Source organism: Drosophila virilis, chromosome X (genome assembly GCF_030788295.1).
Source record: "Drosophila virilis strain 15010-1051.87 chromosome X, Dvir_AGI_RSII-ME, whole genome shotgun sequence".
NCBI classification, from domain to species: Eukaryota; Metazoa; Arthropoda; class Insecta; order Diptera; family Drosophilidae; genus Drosophila; species Drosophila virilis.
The window spans coordinates 10,194,619-10,221,082 of NC_091543.1; the positions used below are offsets into that span (position 1 = coordinate 10,194,619).

At 42.4% G+C, this 26,464-nt stretch overlaps 3 protein-coding genes across 11 annotated transcripts; 1 reads left to right on the forward strand and 2 right to left on the reverse strand.

Moving 5' to 3' along the window:
* Nucleotides 1-55: 55 nt before the first annotated feature.
* On the reverse strand, nt 56-5,304 carry LOC6633367 (uncharacterized). Its single transcript, XM_032440754.2, is given in 10 exon segments — nt 56-540; nt 597-1,120; nt 1,189-1,668; nt 1,728-1,975; nt 2,550-2,565; nt 3,037-3,199; nt 3,202-3,369; nt 3,427-3,998; nt 4,062-4,131; nt 4,426-5,304. Coding segments are annotated over 10 exon segments (3,192 nt in total). The 5' UTR covers nt 5,012-5,304; the 3' UTR covers nt 56-175.
* A 458-nt stretch (nt 5,305-5,762) lies between these two features.
* LOC6633368 (alpha-tocopherol transfer protein) lies at nt 5,763-21,376 on the reverse strand. Of its 8 annotated transcripts, none has more exons than XM_002057136.4 (5): nt 21,141-21,376; nt 19,333-19,492; nt 18,889-18,970; nt 18,395-18,822; nt 5,763-6,013 (listed from the first exon to the last, which is right to left on the reverse strand). In XM_002057136.4, the coding sequence occupies exons 1-5, from the start codon at nt 21,235-21,237 to the stop codon at nt 5,893-5,895; spliced, it is 888 nt and encodes a 295-aa protein (XP_002057172.1). In that variant the 5' UTR covers nt 21,238-21,376; the 3' UTR covers nt 5,763-5,892. The 8 variants fall into 8 exon arrangements, with proteins under 8 accessions (XP_002057172.1, XP_070067398.1, XP_070067396.1 ...); XM_015169974.3 differs by lacking the exon at nt 5,763-6,013 and adding an exon at nt 17,916-17,934; XM_070211297.1 differs by lacking the exons at nt 18,395-18,822; nt 18,889-18,970; nt 19,333-19,492; nt 21,141-21,376 and adding exons at nt 9,961-10,514; nt 10,581-11,502.
* Nucleotides 21,377-23,925: 2,549 nt separating this feature from the next.
* On the forward strand, nt 23,926-26,105 carry wds (WD repeat-containing protein wds). 2 transcript variants are annotated; one of them, XM_015170192.3, is made up of 4 exons: nt 23,926-24,087; nt 24,430-24,734; nt 24,799-25,424; nt 25,496-26,105. In XM_015170192.3, the coding sequence occupies exons 2-4, from the start codon at nt 24,473-24,475 to the stop codon at nt 25,682-25,684; spliced, it is 1,077 nt and encodes a 358-aa protein (XP_015025678.1). In that variant the 5' UTR covers nt 23,926-24,087; nt 24,430-24,472; the 3' UTR covers nt 25,685-26,105. The 2 variants fall into 2 exon arrangements, with proteins under 2 accessions (XP_015025678.1, XP_015025679.1); XM_015170193.3 differs by having other exon boundaries at nt 23,927-24,091.
* Nucleotides 26,106-26,464: the final 359 nt, after the last annotated feature.

Here is a 26,464-nt window from a genome sequence, read left to right on the forward strand (position 1 = left end):
CCCGGGAACAGTTTATACGCAAGCGATGTGGCAACTCTCGCAATCGATAGGCCGTTGCACTGATGCACTAACAAATCGATGAGCTATCGATGACCGATAAATTTATTGTATTTTGAAGCAAACCCAAAGATATGTACATATTTATTATTGACGCCACGCAACAACTAAATCGCATTCAATTCGCATACGAACGCTTCTTTAAGCCCAAATTAACGCCCGTGGCGGAGCGCAGCACAATTTTAATCGAAGGCTTCACATCGACACCAAGCGGCAGCAGCTCGAAATGCCGCAACATCTTGATGACAATTGTCTTCAGCTCCAGCAGCGCAAAGCGCTGCCCAATGCAATTGCGCGGACCAGCGCTGAAGGGTATATAGCTGGAGCAGGCTCTGGCGGCGCCAGCCTCGGCCGTTTTATGGCTGTCCAAATGCCGCTCCGGCCAGAAGCGCAACGGATCCTCGTACAGCTGCTCGTCGTGCAGCAGCTGCCACAGTAGCACGATGACATTGGTGCCCGCAGGCACCAGGTGTGCCCCATCTGCTGAGTGTGTGTCGTAATTAGTAAGCCAGTCGCAATGCAATGTATTGCACACTTACCCAACATCAAATCGCTTTCCAGGCAACGACCCACGGCCGGTATGGGCGGATACAGACGCAGCGACTCCTTGATCACGCAGTGCAAATAGGGCAGATCCGCAAAGTCGCCATAGATGACCGGACGATCCACAGCGGGCCCATAGTGGGCATGCAGCTCCTCGAACAAACGTCGCTGCACGGACGCATGGCGCGACAACAGAAACAGACAGAAGGAGGCGGCCGACGTGGTCGTATCGTGACCGGCAAAGATGAACGTGCTCACCTCATCGCGTATCTGTGCGTCTGTCAGCGGTGCGCCCTCGAGGCGTGCCTGCAGCAATGTATCCAATAGGGCAGACCGTTTGCCCAGCTGCTGCTCGTGCAGCAACAGCTGACGCCGCCGCCTGATGATGTCGTCGGTGAAGCTGTGCAGGCACTTGACACCGTCCCACTGTTTGCGATGGCCACTGGGCCAGAGCAAGCGAAACAGCAGCGGCGGCAACAGATGCGGTCGCATGAAACGTGTCGCCAGTATGTTGGTCACGCTGCAAACAGGCAAGAAGATGAACAAATGTTAGGCAAATTGCTTGGCCAGCGGTCAACTAATTTGTACTCTTTGACAGCCTGCACAACCGGCGCATCCACATTCCGCTGCGCATCGACACTGACGCCCATCGCCGCCTCGCTGATGATGTCCAGCGCAGCCAGGCACATATACGGATAGATATTGAACGCCTGCGGCCGATTGCTGTTCGCGGCCAGCGGCTGCAGTCTGTCCACCAGCACGTTGCACTGCCTATCGAACACCTCGATGTACTGCTCCAGTATGCTAAAGTGAAATGTGGGCGTTATGATCTTGCGCATGGCATGCCAGCGATCGCCGCGACTGAGCAGCAAACCGTTGCCCAGCCAGCCGCCGAGTGCGCCATAAACGACGCTCTTTCGCAGCTGCTGTTTGCTCAGGAGCAGCGCATCCGCATGCCTCGGCTCGGCGGTTACCAGCACCATGCGACCGCATGTGGTGGCCACAAAGCTGCGCCCGTAACGCTTCACATATGCCGCAAACTTCTCGTGTAAATCTGCAATTAAACAACTACACGTATGTTAGCCCAGCCAGTTGGGTATTGGATCAGCCATCAGCCAGCTACTCACTATCCGGCTGAAAGTCGCGCATCTGCCAGAGCGTGCCAATGAGCGGCACCTGGGATACATTGGGCGCCACGGCCTCCAGCTGTTGGCGGTGCCGGCGCTCCGTCCAAAACAGTTGCAACAGAAAGCGCAGCAAAAAAACTAGCAAAGCAATCACCAACAATATGAGCAGCATCCTTGTATACTCTGTGAAGCATAAAGGATTTACCAAAACCAAATTGAATAGATTTGTATAATTTGCTCGACTCTGTCTACTTGGTTTGCTTATGCACACATACATTTATCGTAGAATCAAAGCAGTTCGCCTATTCCTAATGTTTTAAGTTCATTTCTGTTGTTGTCAAACATATTCAATATTTTGCTGTTTTCCAACACTACGTCGCGACTTGATTTGTTAAGCATTGCATATAAATTGTTCTATGAGACCTGAAGATATTTCTATATATCTACATAGAATGTTTTCGCCTTTCCGCATTCTCAAATTGTACAAATGTTTTATTGAATTTTTTCAAGCGTAATTAAAAGCGCTTCAATTGAACGGAGCAGAGCTTATTCAAAAAGCGCGCACTTACCATATTATAGAATCCATGTTAAATGAAAATACAATAATTGTATACATGTTTGGCAAATAGATATGCAGTAATTTGTACTCAATGTAACTATAACTATCCACGAAATATGTATATGTGCAAACTGTTTTATAACAACGACGACAAGGCTTCTCTAATAGTCGACTCTGTGACACCCTGTAATAGATAATTGCAATCAATGGATTCGAACACAACTCAAGTGTGTTAGCCTTGCTTAAGCTTACTATATAACAACGATATCAAAATTGGAACTTGTATGCATACACAAAAGTGTAATTTAATTGAGTTCAAATGCGTTGATTAGCATAAAGGTTAAGCACTGCAGCGATATATTGGCACGACGATATATTTGCACGATATTGTAATCGATAGGCGATATGTGTACTTAATATATATATATATGGTCACACTGCTAAGCTGACTTCTGATTTCAATTTTGGCAAATTTGATAAGAGCCGAAAAAACTAAAACATATAATATTAAAATGTTACAAAATCATAACACCCCATTTAATGAAAGCAGCCAGGGTATATTAACATAGAGAACAAAACAGACGGAGATAGCAACAAAGTGAGACAGCAACAATAACAGATGTTTGGCTCGCCAGCTGATGCGGAAAACACACAAAGCGGCGCGTTTAGATTTATTGATATTTGTTATTTGTTTGCACGCAACAGCTGGCCAATTAACTGCATGCACGTGTTAGACTAATGATGCTTCACTATTTATCCAGGCATGGACGCAGGCCCAGATGCACGCCATTTACGGAGCGCAGGACAAGACTGAGCATGGGCCGCGGCTGTGGGCCCAACGGCAGCAGCTGGAAACGCTGCAGCAGCCTGCAAATGGTGCACTTCATCTCGAGCATGGCGAACTTCGCCGAGAAGGCACATGGGCATATGGATGCAGCCGATGTGGCGACGTTTGTGTCGTGTCCACGTCGCTGGCAAAGCGCTCGGGCCGAAATTCATTGGGCGCCTGGAATTCGCGTGCATCCCTTAGCAGCGCAAAGATGCCCACAAAGAAATCGGTGCCGGCGGGAATGCGTTTGCCGCCTGCCAAGATTAAGTATATATATCAAATATTTGTTAGCCTTTGATGACATCACTCACGTATCTGCACATCCTCGCTAAAGGTGCGCGCTATGATGGGCACGGATGGATACAGACGCAACGCCTCCTTGATTACACACTCCAAATACTTGAGGTCGTTTAGATCGCGCAGCGTCAACGCGCGTTGCCTGTCGCCGCCGAACACCTTGTCAATCTCATCGATCAGGCGCTGCTGCACGGCCGCATGGCGTGAGATCTCGTAGAGACAGAAGGATATGCCGCTTGTGGTTGTGTCATGGCCCTCGAACATGAACGTGTCCACCTCTTCACGTATCTCTTCATCGCTCAGCGGCGCGCCATTCAACGCGATGGCCTGCAGCAGCACATCCAGCAGCGCCAAGCGACGCCTTTGACCCGGAACGTCGCCCTCATCGCCACTCTTTAGCTGCTGCTGCTGCTGCTGCTTTTGGACGAGCGCCTCGCGTCGCTGCTTAATGATGCACTCGGTAAACTCGTGCATTATTCTGATCAGCGCATCCTGCTTCTTGGCCAGCGTTGGCTTCAACAAACGAAATATCCATTCATTGCGCTGCCATGGCTTTATAAACCGGTCTGTCATGATGCTCGTTAACCTAAGAGATGCAACAAGTAGGTGGACTCCAATTGCGGGGCACTGCATCCTCCGGAATACTCACTCATATACATCCTGCACATATGGCAAGTGCGGATCCCTCTGTGCATTTACTTTGGTGCCCATGGCGGTTTCTAAGGATGGACTCAATGGAATCATTAGCCAAGAGTAGATATTTATAAAAAGATGTGCCTGACTGACTGGCAGACTGATTGATTGATTGATTGATTGATGCTCAAGGCAATTTCGAGGAACTTAGCTTTGTTTATAAACGTAATTAACGTTCAAATGCATAGAAGAAGACACCTCAGACCCTATAAGGTATAGATATATATTCTTGATTCTCTCTGAAGACTATTGTTAAAAGGTTCCTTTTTCCAATACAGGCAGCAAACACACCTTTTGCCATATCATTATGATTAGCTCACCTGCTATAATATCGAGTGCGGCTAGAAAAATGAAGGGGAATATGTTGAGCGGAGTTCGGCCATCGGCATGCTGCTGCAGCTGCAGCACCAATATGGTGCTCTGCTGATCGAAGATGTCCACGAACCGCTCGAGTATCTTGAAATGGAAGGTGGGCGTAATGATTTTGCGTCGAGCACGCCATTTGCTGCCAGTGCTCATCAGGAGGCCGGTGCCCAACCAGGGCCGCAGCAGATTGTACAAATTGTTCTTTGTGATTAACTGTGGACTGCTCAAGACGAACTGCACATCACGCGGATCGGTGGAGAAGATGGCCAGCTGATAGAGCGCCCAGATGCGGTACATGCGACCATATGCCTGCAAACGGTAAACGGTACACGCAATCGACTGTTCCAGCCGCAGCACGAATGGATTCGTCAGGCACTCACGTTCGCCGTCGATGCCGCGATAGAGGAGCACATTCCCTAGAAACGGCAATGTCGCCGGCCCCGGCATATAATGCAGCATATCGTTGCGCCTCTTCCGGCGCATGTAATCCCACAGCAGCAGGCAGGGTATGCCAACCAGCAGTAATGCCAACCAGAGCATTTTGTCCCAACCGCCGACCGAGCCGACTGATGAGCTGAATATGCATCTAATCGCTGCGAATGAAAAGTCAGCACCTCACCCTGGGGCTGATCTATCAAGATGTAAATCTATGTGTGTGTGTGTGTGCGCGTATGTGTGCAATTGTAAAGCTGCTCGAATTTGAACTGAATACCCTACGATGTTGTATTTCCTTATTCTGTTAACACATTGGATTATATTATTGGCTTAAGCGTTAAGCGGTTTTGTCCGTGCCAAATGTTTTCCTTATTCACTTGCACTTCACATACAAATACAGATATAGATATAGATATAGATATAGATATAGATATAGATATAGATATAGATATAGATAGATATAGATATAGATATAGATATAGATATAGATATAGATATAGATAGATATAGATATAGATATAGATAGATATGATATAGATATAGATATAGATATAGATATAGATATAGATATAGATATAGATATAGATATAGATATAGATATAGATATAGATATAGATATAGATATAGATATAGATATAGATATAGATATAGATATAGATATAGATATAGATATAGATATAGATATAGATATAGATATAGATATAGATATAGATATAGATATAGATATAGATATAGATATAGATATAGATATAGATATAGATATAGATATAGATATAGATATAGATATAGATATAGATATAGATATAGATATAGATATAGATATAGATATAGATATAGATATAGATATAGATATAGATATGTTGGCATGTTGTGTGCATTTTTATTAGAGAACAATTATGAACTAAATCCAAGCCCAGCTGTGGTATAAATGTCGATATATAGATATATATATTGTACAGGTAAATAAGGTATGAATACGGCTAAAACTAATCAATTTCCAGCGTTTTGAGGCTGTGCGTCAACGTGTTGCAGCTGCTGCTGTTGCTGCTTGTTGCGCCCTTTTTGCACTTGCTGAGCTGCCAGTTGTCGGCATCCATTAAATATTCACTAAAAAAAAGAAAGCAATTTAAATAGAATACATTTATCCGTATAAATATAATAAGGTTTTCTGTAATGCTATTGTAATAGTATGATTTTCTTCGTTGATTTAACTTATGTTCGGGTTGCCTTTTTATTTTTAACAACACGTCTTCTTACTGCTAGTACTGTAGAGAGACTGCCTTCCACTTCTTCTCTGCAGCCGCTTTTCTTTATCGATATTTACTTATCGTACTGTTATAATTAACATAGATAGTGACACTATAATACCCTGGCTAGGGTTACCAATGATGCTCTTATCCTATTACAACTCGGCCATCCTGACAAAGAGAGCTCCCGATCTCTGTCTTTTATATGTGTATCTATCTTTATAACTAATGCTTATTGCCTATTTTCGCATCCAATGCTTAAAGTTTTGGCTATTCCAGATACCAACGTACGGGTTGCGAGATAATTGAAAGCCTTCTACATCCTTTAACAAGTATCTATCATTTTTTAAAATCTTTTCTATACTATAAGGCCCTTTATATCTTGGTATTAACTTTTTTGAAACTCCTGGTGTGCTATCAAAATTTTTTACCATGACATAGTCACCTATTTTATATTCTACTGATACTTTCTTCTTTTTATTAATCCGCTCTTCATTTCTGATTTGAGCTTCTTTTTGATATATTTCTCCACTCTTTCTTATATTTTCTAAATTTCTTTTATCACACGTGTTCACCTGTGTAAACTCTTCTAATTTTTCTTTTAATTCATCAACAACTTTTCCTTTCTGTTGTAATCCGAATAACATTTCGCTTGGAAATTTCTTTATGCTTTTGTGTTGTGTGTTGTTTATTGCATATTCAACATTTTCTATAATAACATCCCAATGTAAACCATTTTCTGGCTCCGCCATTTTTGCCATCATCGGACCCAAGTCTCTATTCAACCTTTCCACCTGACCATTTGCTTGCGGACAACCCGTTGCTATTTTAATATGCGTTACTCCCTCATTTTTTAAAAATTCATCAAACTCTTTTGCAGTAAAACAACTCCCTCTGTCCGATACAATGAACTTAGGTCTACTATACGCTCTGAAATAATCTTTTAATGCCTTAATCGCTTCTTTCGTACTTGTTGTCTTTGCTGTATATAGTCTAACAAATTTTGAAAATCCGTCAACCACCGCCAATATATATTTATTAGCCCTTCCTGCATTAATTGGTCCATAATGGTCTATATGGATCATCTCCCACGGTTTGTTTCCTTTCGGTATGCTATGTAATAGTCCTTCACTCTTACCCGTCTTGGGGGCGAAGGCAATGCATTTTAAACAATTCCCTATATGCTTTATTGCTTTTTCCTTAATATATGGGAACCAGTAACTCTTTCCAATGGCATCGATCATCTTATCTCTCCCAGCATGTCCCAACTCATCATGATATTTGTAAAGTACATGTTCTTCCATATCCTTTGGTACATAAAAAACTAATCTGCCATCATTTGTTTTTCTGTAAATGACCCCATTTCTCATTTCGAATAGCTTGTGCTCTTCTTTTTCTAACATCTTTCTAATATCTACCAGTTTGTCATCTTTGCTTTGGCAAATAACTAAATTGTCCTCAAAACTATTGGATTCAATAACTAAAATGTCCTCATAACATCTGCTTAACGCATCCACATGTTGCATTTGCTTGCCCGATCTATGCACTAACTCAAAATCGTAATTTTGTAGTTCTAACGCCCATCTAGCAATTCTCGGATTTAAATCTATTTTGTTAAGCGTTAAAGTTAAAGAGTTGCAATCTGTCATTATTTTAAATCGTTTTCCCTGCAGATATATACGAAATCTGCGTAATGCGTAAATGATGGCTAGCGTTTCTAACTCAAAACTATGATATTTAGACTCTACTTCGGTTGTTCTTTTAGAAAAATAAAAAATCGGGTGTAATTTCCTATCTTCTTTTTTTTGAAATAAAACAGCCCCAAATCCCACTGCGCTGGCATCACAATGTAGTTCTATTTCTTCTTTGTAATTATATATTGATAGTACTGGCGCCTCTAACAATTTATCTTTTAACATATTAAAACACTTAAACTCCTCTTCTCCAAACTTGAATTTCTTATCTTTTTTCAATAAATCATATAAGGGTTTAGCTAATATAGAAAAGTTTAAAATGAACCTCCTGAAGTAGGAGCATAACCCTAGGAAACTTTGTACTCCCTGAATTTTGTTTGGTATTGGAAAGGATTTAACCGCTTCTAACCCTTTTTCATCAGCCCTAACGCCTTTACTATCCACCACAAATCCTAAATATTTAACGCTGCTTTTAAAAAATTCACACTTATCTAATTTCAACTCTAATTTGTTTTGCACCAGTCTTATAAACACTTCCTTTAAGGTCTCCATGTGTTCCTTTATGTTTGTACTTGCTATCATAATATCATCCATGTAAACAATTACCTTATTATCTTTTATCATATCACAAAATATGTTATTAACAAATCTTTGAAATACATGTGGCGCAGTTTTTAAACCCATGGGCATCCTAAGAAATTCATATTGTCCTAAAGGGGTAACAAATGAAGTGTATTTAATAGATTGCTCATTAACAAAAACATGAAAATACCCGTTTTTTAGATCCAACTTTGAAAATACTGTTTTTCCGCATAGTCTGTCTAATAAATCGTCGATCAATGGTAGCGGGTAGTTGTCTCTACATATAATTTTGTTCAGTCTTCTAAAATCAATACATAACCTCATGTCTCCAGTTTTTTTCTTCACTAGTACTATAGGTGATGCATACTCTGAACAACTTGGCCTAATGATTCCATCTTTTAAATAGTCGTCTAATAATTCTTGCAACTTTTCTTTTTCCATATAAGATAACCGCCTAGGTGTACAATTAAATACTTTGTCGTTTTCTAATCTTATGCTTAACTCATGTCTTAATTTTGGCTGATTTGGCCTTTTCGCTTTTACATAAGTATTTTCAAATAAATTTTCAAATTCACACTTTGTGCTGTAATCAATATCTTCACTTAAAATATATATATTTTCTCTTTTGTTAGAATCTTCCCAACTTATTGTTAAGATATCCTTCTCAAAATTCTCTTCTAACACTCCCATGATTTCGCTATTCACTGGCGCTTCATTAACATGATTATTAATTTTAACTGCACTGTTTCCTATATCTTCTATAATCACTTTTTCAATCCCGGTTTGATTATAGATAATTTCATCACTAACAACTTCTTCACTATCAGGTTCGAGCTTAAGCTCTCCATAACTAACTATCTCATCACTAACAGTTTCGATCCCAATCACTTCATTTCTAACTATTTCACCACTAATTATTTTATTTCTAACTATCTCATCACTACCAACTTTATCACCAAGCGTTTCCGGACTACCAATTTTCTCACTAACTAATTCATCACTACCAGTTTCATTACTGACTATTTCCTTATTAACGATTTTATCATTTAACAATATAGTTTCATTTTGCTCGTGTTTGATATCTTCATCGTCCACTTTTTTTTGTTTTTCTTTGTAGCTTGTAGCTATGATATCATTTTTACCATTATTCTGGTGATCAACTTTATGCCCGTTCACAATTTTTAATGTTCTTAAATCAATATTTAAACCAAAAGAATCCATAAAATCTCTACCAAGCACAGCGTCATACCTCATAGACTCATTTGCCACAATTATAACATTAAAATAAACATTTATTAACTTTTTCTTCATAAAACATAAAATTTTTCCAAAATTTTTCAATTTACTTTCATTTAAACCTACATACGAATTTGCATCTGGCATACGCTTTACTTTTAATGGCACAAACTTTTCCTTTAAAAATGAAATAGGGCTGCCAGAGTCTATAAGGCATTCTGCAATTATTGATTTGTTAAATGAGTTACTAAAATGAATTCTTAAGTATCTTACATATTTGTTTTCCATATCATACTTTTTATTTGGACATCCTGCTATTAAATGATCCTTTGAGCCGCACGCATAGCAAGATCCTGCCTCCCGTTTGGGCTTTAAACAATCTTTGGCCCAATGGCCCTTAACATTGCAATTGTAGCAACGTTGTTGTTTGTCCGCCTGTGCTTCCTGTGCAGTTTGTTTCACTACATGGTTTCGTACCCGTTTAATTGGCAACTTTATAGCTGCAAACGCACGTAAAATTTGAGCCGGATTGGTAAAGCAATGCATACTAGCTTGAGTGCGCAAGTTTTCGCAAGGTATGCCTCGAATAATACCCTCCATTAACTCCTCTACATCAATGTTGATGTCCTGTGCCAATATGCTTTTTTCGCTAAAATATGTGGCGAACACCTCATCTGGTTTCCAAACCCGATCCTCGAACTTCTGTCGTAGTTCCGACTTCGAAAATCCTCCCCCGAAGGCCAAAACCAATTGATTTAGCATCTCGTCAATCGGAGCAATGATGCGCATAGGGTCTGCATGCAACCACTTCAAAGCACCGCCTTTCAATTTGCTTATACAAAGCAAGTGCTGTTGCATATCATTTAGTCTGTAGATCTTGGCCACATTGAAGAATTGCATTACCCATTTACGCACCTCACTTTCTCCAGTAAATTCTAATAAAATTTCCTTGGCTAACATCATCGCTCCAGTTTGGATGCAATTATTTAAGTTGCCTCCGACAGCGTTGCCACTTTCGTCGATCCTTCCAGCTGCCCCAGCGTTGCCCGCTGCACCAGCGTGATCAGCTGCACCAGCGTTGCCATCCGTTCCAGTGTAATCAGCTGCACCAGCGTTGCCATCCGTCGACCGTGGTCTTTCTTCAGTGTGACCATCCTCTAGCTGCAATAAATCGCCGACTTCACTTTCTTGCTCTCCCCCGTCGCTCCCGCCGATGTGCGAGTTGCGGTTCACCGTTACTTGAAATTCTTCTAGGAATTTTCGAGACGCTTCAATTTCGAGACGCATCAATTTCAGCATCTCGGCGCCATTTGCTATTTCGTCACGCTGTTGTTGCATTATGTTTTGCAACTCATTTTGAGCCTCAATTGTCTGTTCCTTGTTACGTTGAACTTCAAGTTCCTTTGCAGCATCGTCTCGGATATCCACTGGTACCTTATTTAATCTCGCCATCAGCTCAGTTTTGGTACCCTCTGTTGGCAAATTTAGTAATGCCAACCAACTTTTCAATGTCGCTATTGACACGTCATTTATATTTATATTTTCCATTTTGTTGTGTTTTTTTTTTTTTTTTTTCTGAGTCAATCCCACTTCTGATATTGTAATAGTATGATTTTCTTCGTTGATTTAACTTATGTTCGGGTTGCCTTTTTATTTTTAACAACACGTCTTCTTACTGCTAGTACTGTAGAGAGACTGCCTTCCACTTCTTCTCTGCAGCCGCTTTTCTTTATCGATATTTACTTATCGTACTGTTATAATTAACATAGATAGTGACACTATAATACCCTGGCTAGGGTTACCAATGATGCTCTTATCCTATTACACTATTTAAGTTCCTTTTTTTATCATAAGTGCTTAATTCAAAATTTTGACCCAAATCGACAAAATGGCAAGGGGTTACATCACGAGGTCGGTGCGAAAATCGAAACGTAACAGCTCCGCGTGGAGATATGACGTTCCAAAACGACATAATATCTCGGGTAATAGCTCCGCGGGGAGATATGACGTTCCAAAACGACATAACTCCCGCGGAGATATGACGTTCCAAAACGACATAACTCCCGCGGAGATATGACGTTCCAAAACGACATAATATCTCGGGTAATAGCTCCGCGCGGAGAAATGACGTTCCAAAACGACATAACTCCCCGCGGAGATATGAGCTTCCAAAACGACATAGCTCCGCGCGGAGATATGACGTTCCAAAACGACATAACTCCGCGCGGAGATATGACCTTCCAAAACGACGGAACTCCGCGCGGAGATATGACGTTTCAAAACGACATAACTCCCCGCGGAGATATGACCTTCCAAAACGACATAATATCTCGGGTAATAGCTCCGCGGGGAGATATGACGTTCCAAAACGACATAACTCCCGTGGAGATATGACGTTCCAAAACGACATAACTCCGCGCGGAGATATGACGTTCCAAAACGAAATAATATCTCGGGTAACAGCTCTGCGCGGAGAAATGACGTTCCAAAACGACATAAATCCGCGCGGAGATATGACGTTCCAAAACGACATAACTCCCGCGGAGATATGACGTTCCAAAAAGACATAATATCTCGGGTAACAGCTCCGCGCGGAGATATGACGTTCCAAAACGACATAATATCTCGGGTAACAGCTCCCCGCGGAGATATGACGTTCCAAAACGACATAACTCCCGCGGAGATTTGACGTTCCAAAACGACATAACTCCCGCGGAGATATGACCTTCCAAAACGACGGAACTCCGCGCGGAGATATGACGTTTCAAAACGACATAACTCCCCGCGGAGATATGACCTTCCAAAACGACATAATATCTCGGGTAATAGCTCCGCGGGGAGATATGACGTTCCAAAACGACATAATATCTCGGGTAACAGCTCCGCGCGGAGATATGACGTTCCAAAACGACATAACTCCGCGCGGAGATATGAGCTTCTAAAACGACATAGCTCCGCGCGGAGATATGACGTTCCAAAACGACATAACTCCCGCGGAGATATGACGTTCCAAAACGACATAGCTCCGCGCGGAGATATGACCTTCCAAAACGACGGAACTCCGCGCGGAGATATGACGTTTCAAAACGACATAACTCCCCGCGGAGATATGACCTTCCAAAACGACATAATATCTCGGGTAATAGCTCCGCGGGGAGATATGACGTTCCAAAACGACATAATATCTCGGGTAACAGCTCCGCGCGGAGATATGACGTTCCAAAACGACATAATATCTCGGGTAATAGCTCCGCGGGGAGATATGACGTTCCAAAACGACATAACTCCCGTGGAGATATGACGTTCCAAAACGACATAACTCCCGTGGAGATATGACGTTCCAAAACGACATAACTCCCGCGGAGATATGACGTTCCAAAACGACATAATATCTCGGGTAATAGCTCCGCGTGGAGATATGACGTTCCAAAACGACAAAGCTCCGCGCGGAGATATGACGTTTCAAAACGACATAATAACTCGGGTAACAGCTCCGCGTGGAGATATGACGTTCCAAAACGACATAACTCCCCGCGGAGATATGACGTTCCAAAACGACATAAATCCGCGCGGAGATATGACGTTCCAAAAAGACATAATATCTCGGGTAACAGCTCCGCGCGGAGATATGACGTTCCAAAACGACATAATATCTCGGGTAACAGCTCCCCGCGGAGATATGACGTTCCAAAACGACATAACTCCCGCGGAGATATGACGTTCCAAAACGACATAATATCTCGGGTAACAGCTCCGCGTGGAGATATGACGTTCCAAAACGACATAACTCCAGCGGAGATATGACGTTCCAAAACGACATAAATCCGCGCGGAGATATGACGTTCCAAAAAGACATAATATCTCGGGTAACAGCTCCGCGCGGAGATATGACGTTCCAAAACGACATAGCTCCGCGCGGAGATATGACGTTCCAAAACGACATAGCTCCGCGTGGAGATATGACGTTCCAAAACGACATAACTCCCGCGGAGATATGACGTTCCAAAACGACATAGCTCCGCGCGGAGATATGACGTTCCAAAACGACATAGCTCCGCGCGGAGATATGACGTTCCAAAACGACATAGCTCCGCGCGGAGATATGACGTTCCAAAACGACATAGCTCCGCGTGGAGATATGACGTTCCAAAACGACATAACTCCCGCGGAGATATGACGTTCCAAAACGACATAGCTCCGCGCGGAGATATGACGTTTCAAAACGACATAAATCCGCGCGGAGATATGACGTTCCAAAACGACATAACTCCCCGCGGAGATATGACGTTCCAAAACGACATAAATCTGCGCGGAGATATGACGTTCCAAAACGACATAAATCCGCGCGGAGATATGACGTTCCAAAACGACATAACTCCCGCAGAGATATGACGTTCCAAAACGACATAATATCTCGGTAATAGCTCCGCGCGGAGATATGACGTTCCAAAACGACATAATATCTCGGTAATAGCTCCGCGCGGAGATATGACGTTCCAAAACGACATAATATCTCGGGTAATAGCTCCGCGCGGAGATATGACGTTCCAAAACGACATAATATCTCGAGTAATAGTTCCGCGGGGAGATATGACGTTCCAAAACGACATAACTCCCGCGGAGATATGACGTTCCAAAACGACATAATATCTCGGGTAATAGCTTCGCGTGGAGATACGACGTTCCAAAACGACATAATATCTCGGGTAATAGATCCGCGTGGAGATACGACGTTCCAAAACGACATAGCTCCGCGCGGAGATATGACGTTTCAAAACGACAAAACTCCGCGCGGAGATATGACGTTCCTAAACGACATAATATCTCGGGTAATAGCTCCGCGGGGAGATATGACGTTCCAAAACGACATAACCCCCCGCGGAGATATGACGTTCCAAAACGACATAAATCCGCGCGGAGATATGACGTTTCAAAACGACATAACTCCGCGCGGAGATATGACGTTCCAAAACGAAATAATATCTCGGGTAATAGCTCCGCGCGGAGATATGACGTTCCAAAACGACATAATATCTCGAGTAATAGTTCCGCGGGGAGATATGACGTTCCAAAACGACATAACTCCCGCGGAGATATGACGTTCCAAAACGACATAATATCTCGGGTAATAGATCCGCGTGGAGATACGACGTTCCAAAACGACATAGCTCCGCGCGGAGATATGACGTTCCAAAACGACATAACCCCCCGCGGAGATATGACGTTCCAAAACGACATAATATCTCGGTAATAGCTCCGCGCGGAGATATGACGTTCCAAAACGACATAATATCTCGGGTAATAGCTTCGCGTGGAGATATGACGTTCCAAAACGACATAGCTCCGCGCGGAGATATGACGTTCCAAAACGACATAATATCTCGGGTAATAGCTTCGCGTGGAGATATGACGTTCCAAAACGACATAGCTCCGCGCGGAGATATGACGTTTCAAAACGACATAACTCCGCGCGGAGATATGACGTTCCAAAACGACATAATATCTCGGTAATAGCTCCGCGCGGAGATATGACGTTCCAAAACGACATAATATCTCGGGTAATAGCTTCGCGTGGAGATATGACGTTCCAAAACGACATAGCTCCGCGCGGAGATATGACGTTCCAAAACGACATAATATCTCGGGTAATAGCTTCGCGTGGAGATATGACGTTCCAAAACGACATAGCTCCGCGCGGAGATATGACGTTTCAAAACGACATAACTCCGCGCGGAGATATGACGTTTCAAAACGACATAACTCCGCGCGGAGATATGACGTTCCAAAACGACATAATATCTCGGTAATAGCTCCGCGCGGAGATATGACGTTCCAAAACGACATAAATCCGCGCGGAGATATGACGTTCCAAAACGACATAATATCTCGGTAATAGCTCCGCGCGGAGATATGACGTTCCAAAACGACATAATATCTCGGGTAATAGCTTCGCGTGGAGATATGACGTTCCAAAACGACATAGCTCCGCGCGGAGATATGACGTTCCAAAACGACATAATATCTCGGGTAATAGCTTCGCGTGGAGATATGACGTTCCAAAACGACATAGCTCCGCGCGGAGATATGACGTTTCAAAACGACATAACTCAGCGCGGAGATATGACGTTCCAAAACGACATAACTCCCGCGAAGATATGACGTTCCAAAACGACATAATATCTCGGGTAATAGTTCCGCGCGGAGATATGACGTTCCAAAACGAAATAACTCCGCGCGGAGATATGACGTTCCAAAACGACATAATATCTCGGGTAATAGTTCCGCGGGGAGATATGACGTTCCAAAACGACATAACTCCCCGCGGAGATATGACCTTCCAAATCACCACGTTTTTTTGCGAAAATCGAAACTTTTTCGATGATTTTTTTTTAATATCTCGGGGAAATAATGTCTGATTTTAAAATGTTATACCTTTTTGAATGCGTACGGATCCCTACCATCCATTGGCATTCAAACAAATTAATCATCGATGGGTTGAAAAATGTTGTTGACCAAAAACCGATTCGTTCGTAAAGTCAACCTTTTTGATGATTTTTATACCCTGAACCCATTAAAAATGGGTATAAGGGTATATTGTATTTGAACAAAATTGTAAAATTGTAAAATGCAATATGTATGTAACAGGAAGAAGGAAGCATCTCCGACCCCATAAAGTATATATATTCTTGATCAGCATCAATAGCCGAGTCGAGATATGACGTTCCAAAATGACATAATATCTCGGGTAATAGCTTCGCGCGGAGATATGTCGTTCCAAAACGACATAACTCCCGCGGAGATATGACGTTCCAAAACGACATAATATCTCGGGTAATAGCTCCGCGCGGAGATATGACGTTCCAAAACGACATAACTCCCGCGGAGATATGACGTTCCAAAACGACATATCTCGGGTAATAGCTCCGCGCGGAGATATGACGTTCCAAAACGACATAATATCTCGGGTAATAGTTCCGCGGGGAGATATGACGTTCCAAAACGACATAACTCCCGCGGAGATATGACGTTCCAAAACGACATAACTCCCGCGGAGATATGACGTTTCAAAACGACATAATATCTCGGGTAATAGCTACGCGCGGAGATATGTCGTTCCAAAACGACATAACTCCCGCGGAGATATGACGTTCCAAAACGACATAATATCTCGGGTAATAGCTCCGCGCGGAGATATGACGTTCCAAAACGACATAACTCCCGCGGAGATATGACGTTCCAAAACGACATATCTCGGGTAATAGCTCCGCGCGGAGATATGACGTTCCAAAATGACATAATATCTCGGGTAATAGCTTCGCGTGGAGATATAACGTTCCAAAACGACATAACTCCGCGCGGAGATATGACGTTCTAAAACGACATAATATCTCGGTAATAGCTCCGCGCGGAGATATGACGTTCCAAAACGACATAATATCTCGGGTAATAGCTCCGCGCGGAGATACGACGTTCCAAAACGACATAGCTCCGCGCGGAGATATGACGTTTCAAAACGACATAACTCCGCGCGGAGATATGACGTTCCTAAACGACATAATATCTCGGGTAATAGCTCCGCGCGGAGATATGACGTTCCAAAATGACATAATATCTCGGGTAATAGCTCCGCGTGGAGATATGACGTTCCAAAACGACATAATATCTCGGGTAATAGCTCCGCGCGGAGATATGACGTTCCAAAACGACATAGCTCCGCGCGGAGATATGACGTTCCAAAACGCGGAGATATGACGTTCCAAATAACCACGTTTTTTTGCGAAAATCGAAACTTTTTCGATGATTTTTTTTTAATATCTCGGGTGAATAATGTCTGATTTTAAAATGTTATACCTTTTCGAATGCGTACGGATCCCTACCATCAATTGGCATTCAAAGAAATTAATCATCGATGGGTTGAAAAATGTTGTTGACAAAAAACCGATTCGTTCGTAAATTCTATAGTTTGATGATTTTTTGGAATATTTACACCCTGAACCCATTAAAGATGGGTATAAGGGTATATTGTATTTCTGCAAAATCCAAATGCATGTAACAGGCAGAAGGCAATTTTGGTAAATAATAAGAGATAGAGTTCCCAAACTTGACATACAGCTTCTAAAATAGAATATATATATGCATTTGATGTTGGAAAAAGAGGGTTCAGGGTATCCCCTAGTCGGGGGCTCCCGACTAGAACCTCTTACTTGCTTTTTTGTTGAATTTGGTAGTACCGATCCGTATAGTGGAGGTAGCGGGGAGGTGGCGTTATCTATAAAATTAAAGAAACTTTATATATATATGACTATCCTAGACTCTAGATATCAAGTTTGGTTACTCTAGCTCTTAAAGTTTACAAGATTTGCCCAATAAATAAAGATTTCAATATCGATTTTTATCGATTACTTATCGATTATCGGAAACAAGCTCTTACTGGGTGGGCACTATGAGGACCTCCATTCAATTCTCTAGCTCTTATAGGTTCTGAGATCCTTGCGCTCGAACAGACTGACAGCCGGACAGTCGGACGGATGGACAGACAGATGGACATGGCTAGATCGACTCGGCTAGTGATATGGATCAAGAATATATATATTTTATGGGGTCAGAGATGCTTCCTTTTTAGCCATTTTTATTGGGTCCAAGGTATAAAAAGATTGCGACTCCGAATTTTCACCGGACAATTGGAATTCCAAACAATTGGGTTCAAAACAGTTCTGTTTGTGGCTTACCGGTGCTGTTGGAGCAACTGCACCCACTGCTGCTTTAGGTGCGACATTTTGCCTGCACTGCCGCCATACTCCTCGGGCAGCATGTCGCGAGGAAAGTGCTTGTATGGGGTATCCGCATTGGGCAGATGAAAATGTATGAGCTTGAAGACCTCGCTCTTGATGAACGGCTTGACCACGGTGAGCACTTTGTCCAGATACGATGGACAGTTGAGCACATGAACTTCCTTGAGACGCACCGGATGCGCCTCCTGTACGAACTTCATATAGACGCGCAGCGAACTGAGCACCGTCTTTGTCAGATGCCGCAGCGTATAGCCGGCCATATCGAAGATCGGTATCTCTCCGTCCGATAAACGACCATCGGTCTCCGTGGCGAAGCGGCAATCGGCGACCATAAAGAAGACCTTGATGCCGGCCGTAAAATTGAACTGGCCGATTGGCAAGTGGCAAGTTGAAAATTACAATCAAGTTGGCTCAAATGGACTTGCACTTACCTTGTCCGCATCGTGGTCAATCAGGCGATAAAATAGCAGCTTGTTGTTCTCCGGCGTCAGGCCTGGCAGCGGCACCAGATCTCTGCAACAGCCAGAAACGACAATTAGCTTTAATTAGATGTTGTCGCAAAGTGCAAAAACCAGTTGTTGGACGTGCCATAGAGATGAGCGCATGTCGTGTTCGCTGCTGCTCGCGAGCACGAACTTACGTGTCTATGCACGGTCTAACACGACTTGACACGAACTACAATTTCGTGTGGCTAAGCAACACGATTCTTACTACGACAGCTATAGGATATGCTGAGCGCAGACGAACCTGATTACCGAATCGAAACTCCGCAAATTGAATAAATAACTGTCTCGGGCTTTTGTCGTGTCGTGTCGCTGTCGTTTTCAGGCAAATGCGACACGCGCTCATCCCTAGATTAGCGTCCATGCACTTACGCGACTTGCAACAGCTGCTGGCAGCTGGCATCCATTGGATCACGATCGATGAAAATTTGCGGATGCTTGTTGCGCATGGCATAGTTGAGCTGCAGCAGACGCTGTGCGGCAGCCACATCGCCGCGCGTCGTGTGCAGAAATCGCCGCAGCAATGTGGACGCTAATAAATATCGCAATGCAGTTGCAGTTGCAGTTGAAAGACACAGATAGAATGGAAGGGGGGGGGGGGGGGGGGGGGGGGGGAGAGAGGCAGAGAAATAAAAGGTGCAATTTAGTTGTGGTTAATGTGGTCGCCAGCGAGTTATGCAACTGGCTTCGTGCCGCAATTCAAGTTAGTTGACCCACAAAGAAATCAAGATAGCTCTAGTCGGCAGTGCTCGACTAGAAGATACCCTGCCCTAAGCCCTAAATGCATTAGAAATGCAAGCTTTATAAGCTTCGGTGCTTATAGCCCGATCTTGAGGCAATTTCTTTATATCTTAATATATGAGTATATGACAGGGCTCTAGGAAATATGCTGGCCGTGCTCGACTACAAGATACCCTGTCCTGAGCCCTAAATGCATTAGAAATGCAAACTTTATAAGCTTCGGCGCTTATAGTCCGATCTTGAGGCAATTTTCAGGCTTTAAATACGAGTATATGACAGGGATCTAGGAAATATGCTATAGGAGAGAGAGTAGATGCTTCCCCCTTCCCTCTGGCACATGCGTTTCCACAAAACCATTATACCCTTTATATAACATATAGCTGACTAAAGTGCTAGTCCATTTAGTCAAGTGCTCACTTAATGCACGAATCTAAGCACAATTTAATTGCCAAATACCGTCTGGATAGAGCTTACGTAATGCTGGCAATCAAATACCTAAATGTGATTATGTTTTGATTATGGGTTACGGCTAGTTAGATTTGCACTTAGATTTCAACAGACGCTGGCTCTGACTGAGAATGGGCTACACTTTGCTGGGAACTGCCAGGTTACAAAAGTACTTGGGCAAACTTTGATATTACATGAAATCTTGTTTCGACTGAAGTCTAAAATTTCAAATTTAATGTCTAAATAATAAACTTTTTTATTGACTCAAAAAATGCCCAAGCAAAATACCCCAACACGCCTAGACTTGAACCCATTCTTAAGCCTAATATAATAGATAGGAGGTAAACTAGCTTGCAACCCGTTCCAAATCTCTTGTTCATAATTCTAGGCAGCTTGTCCACTTAGCGCTTCATTAAAATCGTTGCTTCCCTTATTGATTTTAGCTGAGCTTTAAGTTTTTGCGTAGCACTAGAAAATATATGAATAAATATAGGCTAGAGTTTAGCCCAAACAGATTTTCCACTTAGCACCTTTGTTTCCTCTATTGATAATCAATAATTATTCAGCCTTAGATGTGACCTTTAGGTTGAAACTATTTAAGAATAGTTTATAATTAAGAACTCAAATAAAGTCGCTGTTTACACATTTTAATCAGACGAACTTATATAATTTATGAACTGAGCGTTACTTTTATCGGAACTTGGACTATGTATATATCAAGGCTGGTCTAGAACCGAACCGGTTCGAACCTTTAAACGATTCATCGATAATTTTGGAATTGCAGCCCTTACATATAGACAAGATCTTCTGATAGTGGACCAAAGTATCCAAAAGGATTTCATTCTACTTTCAAGCAACATGTTGCTTTTTTTCTAAACTGATTTCGGAACTTGAACTTCAGATACGTTTTTGTTAGTAAATCCCATTTAAAACCTGTTGCTTATATTTCCATAAGCATGTACTTGTATAAGTACCCATATCCTGTTACGTACAAATATTGTGGGGTAGCTGCGGCTGCGCTTTAATCAAATTTTGAAGCTCGGCCACACGCTGCGCCATCAACTGTTCATTATCCTGTTTATGCACCATTCTGCTTTAGAACGAACTCAAAAAAAAAAAGAAAATAGAGAAGCAAAATGCACAAAGGAGCAACAAAAGTGTTCTCTCGAGCGGGAGAAAATAAAAAGCGCGTCTGTGCGACGCTAATTCGCGATTGCAACTGATTTGTGTGTGAAGTTTCTTGGCATGGCGTTGCCAGTGCTCGCAAAAAAAAAAAAAAAAAAAAAAAAAAAACAAAGTGGCCCAACGAAAATTGTGTTGGTGCAGAGAGGCAGCGGGCAGCGGCAGCGGGTGTGCAGCTTGTAAGTTTGGCTTAAGGCATTGCACTCGCCGTACGGCGACTCAAGATCTGTAGCCCGCCCTCTCCCGCTAGCCAGCCGCCCGTGTGTGTGTGTGTGTGTGTGTGAGTGCGTGTGTATGTGTGCGTGTGAGAAACTGACGCAGCGGGATTGCAGACGGCTTGGCTGGCTTTTCATGCAGAGCTTGTCCATTTTTGTTTTTTTTTTTTGGTCCGTTGTGCTATTTACGTAACCTATTTGCAATTGTTTCATATGCCGTAAGTTCGAGTGTATGGCTGTGCGTGTGTGTGCGTGTTCTATGAAGCGTAGATGTGGCCATGCCCCTTTCGTATATGTATGCGTCCAGCGGTCGCATTTAACTTCATTTATCCGCGTTGTTGTGTTTCACCTCTGCACGTTTCCACTACCCTATACAGTCGATGCACAAGGTATATTATGTCAGCATAGAGCACACACAACAGGCTAGCCTGGATGCGCAGAGAAATTATTACGCTCAGTCATCAAATGAATATTGATGCAGACGTCATGTTTGAAAACCAAATACTTTATGCAAATAAGAGTAATAATACAAAAGTTGGACTAATAAATAGTACTCACATATTGGTACAGGGTATGTGCTAGTCGAGTGTTTGTCTTACATTTTATGCTTTTATGTAGTTGTCGGCGTTTTATCGCGACATTGGCAAACAATTTTCGTATGCGCTCCACTTGCTATGCCCGTCGCTGTTGCCCCTCCCTCCACCCAACCGCTGACGCCTCGACGGCTCTACGTGTTTCGCAAGTTAAACTGTGCGACACAACAACAACACAGACAACTTGTATTAAAAGTAAACTGTCAAATATTAAGAAGCAGCGCAGGGACAGAAAGACAGACACAGAAACAGAAACAGAAGCAGAAGACAAAACAACGATTGTCGAAAGCGACACTTTTGCAGAATGCGTGGTCAAAACTGAAACTACAACACGAGTACAGTTATCAGCGAAATGCAGAAGTGTGGATGCGCTTACAATACAGTTAAATCTGTTCGTAAGGGAGAGAGAGAGAGAGAGAGAAAGGTAGAGTTAGTAGACAACCAAGCAGATAAATCGGCTATAGCTAGCTTTATATGTATGCATACCAAAGCGTCAAGCCTTGAAGGATAACGGTACGTCTTGTTGTGAGAGTATTTGAATTATTGAGGCTAATCAAATTGCCTTTAATTTTGAGAGTATTTAATGTAACGTAAATTGATTGAATTATTCCAAACAGTCAAAATTGAGATGGATTATTTATGTATGCTTGATCTATATTTTCTTGCGATATAGGGTATTCGTTGCGCTCTGAATTTCAGCTGAGAAGTTGGTTTGGGGCATTTCCATAACTTTTAGCGTATTCGTATATTTAATGCAGTCATAAAATAGACGAACGCAGCTTAAAAAAAAAAAAAACAAAAGACCCCGCACATGACACCAAGTAAAATGTTATGGCTGTTGCTTTTATTGAAAACTGTTTGACCTTGTCCAAATACCCACACACACACACACACACACGCACGCAAACATTGGTATTTGAAACTTTTGCATTACCCAAAAGTGCGCCAAAACAAAAAAGCCGCTCAAAATGTTGGCCACCATTTTGAATGCCAAGTCAAACAAGAGAGTGGAAAAACACGTTATTTTAGAACCAGTGGCTAAAGTTTAACTACTTAGCAACTACTTAAAAAAAGATGTAAAAGCTGTAAAGTATTTTAAATATTTGCACTTCACTTTAACAAGTCTGAAGTGGGCGAATCAATGAGTTTGAAAATCTTCTTATTCAATAAAAAACAAGAACATATATTTGCATATAATAAATTGTTTTTCATTAAAATTTGAAAAAGTGCCTGCGTCATTATCAATCCGCCATTTCGGAACTTTACAACTCATTTGCAGGTTAAGTTTTCGCATGTGTGTGTGTGTGTGTGTGTGTGTTTTGATTGAGCAAGACTTGCAGCATTTTCCGGCGATTGTGCAGATGCCGCAACTGACCAAACAGTCAGCAAAATAAATAAATTGCATTTAAATACTTGCGGCAATCACTTTACAATCACTGCCATATTTCAATATGGATTTTATCAAGAACTAGAAGACTGCTGGAGAGCAGTATTGGTAAATTGTAAAGCAATTTGAATTTTCAGCCTTAATCTCGAACTCGAGTCAGCCAAACATCCAGTCAACTTACTATTTTATTATTATATTTATTTAGAAATCGAACTCAGATTACAAATAATATCTGATAGTTAGGGCGCGCCAGTGTATTTGAAAATGAGGCTTATAGCAAGCAGCTATGGTACATGTGTCATAGCTACCAGGGTATTGTGTGTCAAAATGGTGCTGCCGCTGCTCAACACTGTGAACAGCCGTGAACTGTCATCAACTGTCAAGTACGCGCCATGTTTTAGCTCACGCACGCATTGCAGTGGAAAGAAGAAGCACGTGCCACAAAGTTAAGCAGGCAAAAAAGCAAACAAATTGCATTTGTTGCAAGATAAGCAACAACAAAGCTGCTAACTGCGCCCATAGCAAAATTATAAACAAATCGGAGCCGGTGCCAACATTGGCTGTAGGTAATTATCGAGCTGTACAATAATAACAAACTGTTTGTAAAACCGTCACGAAAAAGAAGAAGCACGCCGCGCTACAATAACAGCGAGCGAGAGGGTGAAAAAAGAAAATTGCAACCAGTCGCAGCAGCAGCAGCAGCGCAGACTCTCTGCACGCACGAGAGCATTAACAGCGCTCTCCTCTCTCCCCCCCGCCGGAGACCAAGTGATTGGCAATAACCAAAAAAACCGCGTGGTTGGCTTGTTTTTGTTTTCATTGTTGTTGTTGCCGCTTGGCAAATTGCATTTTATTTAAACGCGAAACGCGTGTGTTGTGCACTTGTGTCCGTCTTTTTTTGCAGAGTCAAACATTAAGGTTAGTTGAAAGCGTAAACAATAATCGCCATGGTGCCCATTGGAGCCGTGCACACTGGCCATCCCGGAGTTGTGCATCAGCAGCAGCCGCCGCAGCCAATGCCAACAGCGCCGAGTGGGCCAAACACGCTGCAACCCAGCTCAGCGTCATCGACATCCTCGAACACAACATCGAACAAGAGTTCTATGTCGGTCAAGCCCAATTACACGCTGAAATTCACGCTTGCCGGGCACACCAAGGCCGTATCTGCGGTCAAGTTTAGCCCAAATGGCGAATGGCTTGCCAGCTCATGTGAGTTGCCTTTTTGAATGTTGTCAATCCCCGAGCAGTTTATATGAACAATCGTATTTTACAGCTGCGGACAAACTTATAAAGATCTGGGGCGCATATGATGGCAAATTTGAGAAGACCATATCCGGCCATAAGCTGGGCATTAGCGATGTGGCCTGGTCTTCCGATTCGCGTCTGCTGGTCAGCGGCAGCGATGACAAAACGCTTAAAGTCTGGGAGCTGAGCACCGGCAAGAGCCTGAAAACGCTTAAGGGCCACAGCAATTATGTGTTCTGCTGTAATTTTAATCCGCAATCCAATTTGATTGTATCGGGCAGCTTTGATGAGAGCGTACGCATCTGGGATGTGCGCACCGGCAAATGCTTGAAAACTCTACCCGCCCATTCGGATCCCGTTTCGGCGGTGCATTTCAATCGTGATGGTTCATTGATTGTTAGCTCCAGCTATGATGGTCTATGCCGCATTTGGGACACGGCTAGCGGACAGTGCCTGAAGACGCTGATCGATGACGACAATCCGCCCGTTAGCTTTGTTAAATTCTCGCCCAACGGCAAATACATACTGGCAGCCACATTGGACAATACACTGAAACTGTGGGACTACTCCAAGGGTAAATGCCTGAAGACCTACACGGGCCACAAGAACGAAAAGTATTGCATATTTGCCAACTTCTCTGTTACCGGCGGCAAGGTACATCCAATTTGATTTACGCTGAGCACAAATCCTAAATTTATCATTTCATTTTTTCTGCTTTGGCACAGTGGATTGTCAGCGGCAGCGAGGACAACATGGTTTACATATGGAATCTTCAAAGCAAAGAGGTTGTACAAAAGCTGCAGGGACACACGGACACCGTGCTCTGCACCGCCTGCCATCCCACAGAAAATATAATAGCTTCTGCTGCGCTGGAAAACGACAAGACCATAAAACTGTGGAAGTCAGACACATAGAGCTGGTTGCAATCGCATTGTGCAACAACGACACACACACAAAATCACACACACACACACATTTCTTTAATAATCTTATTTTAAAAACCAATTACGTTTAATTAACCTTTTTTTTTTTTAATCGATTAAAACAAAAAAAGTACTCGTAAAACATTATTCAGGCTCGCAGCAGTAGCAAAAAGAAACATTCTAAGTTACAATTGCAAAACAATTGCAGTTGTGTATATTTAAATATTTATTAGCTAATGTATTGGCCAGTAAAAGAAACATACTGAAAATCCTTCAATTTTTATACTTTTTACCACAATTGAAAACTAAATTTAAGCAATAATCGACACACACAACTCACACACATAAAAAACCAACAAGAGCAAGCGTGCAAGTGAATGTAAATTTAAAATAAAACAAAAAACAATCATAATTATAGCTTTTGTGTATGATCTGTTAGAAACCTTATCAACTGAGCAACTATTCATTTCTTAAAACGTATTCTATTATTATTATAATTCCTTGTTTAGGGGACATTTGTGCTTAGGATATTAAGAAAATCTTTGGAAATCCCCAAAATATGTTTTTGTTTTGTTTATTATTTTAAAGAACGCATGACAAATTCATGTTGACTACGAACAGTTCTGGTTTTGTATATGTCTATAAGGTTTAATCTTATGTATGTATTAAGAACCTAATAACTTGATAAAAAAAAAGAATATATTATGTTAATTGAATGAATGACCAAAACAGTTTTATTTAATACGATTTAATGCCCAGGTAAATACGATA

What these genes read in the sequence shown, in the direction of transcription:
- LOC6633368 (XM_070211295.1), bottom strand. Translation starts at nt 11,213, where the DNA reads ATGGAAAATATAAATATAAATGACGTGTCAATAGCGACATTGAAAAGT. An exon ending in GCAGGATGTCCAAATAAAAA is followed by an intron (nt 6,014 to 9,960) that starts GTATGATATGGA and finishes TCTTTTTTTTAG; the next exon opens with TGAATATTTAATGGATGCCG.
- wds (XM_015170192.3), top strand. Translation starts at nt 24,473, where the DNA reads ATGGTGCCCATTGGAGCCGTGCACACTGGCCATCCCGGAGTTGTGCAT. An exon ending in CGAATGGCTTGCCAGCTCAT is followed by an intron (nt 24,735 to 24,798) that starts GTGAGTTGCCTT and finishes CGTATTTTACAG; the next exon opens with CTGCGGACAAACTTATAAAG. An exon ending in TCTCTGTTACCGGCGGCAAG is followed by an intron (nt 25,425 to 25,495) that starts GTACATCCAATT and finishes GCTTTGGCACAG; the next exon opens with TGGATTGTCAGCGGCAGCGA.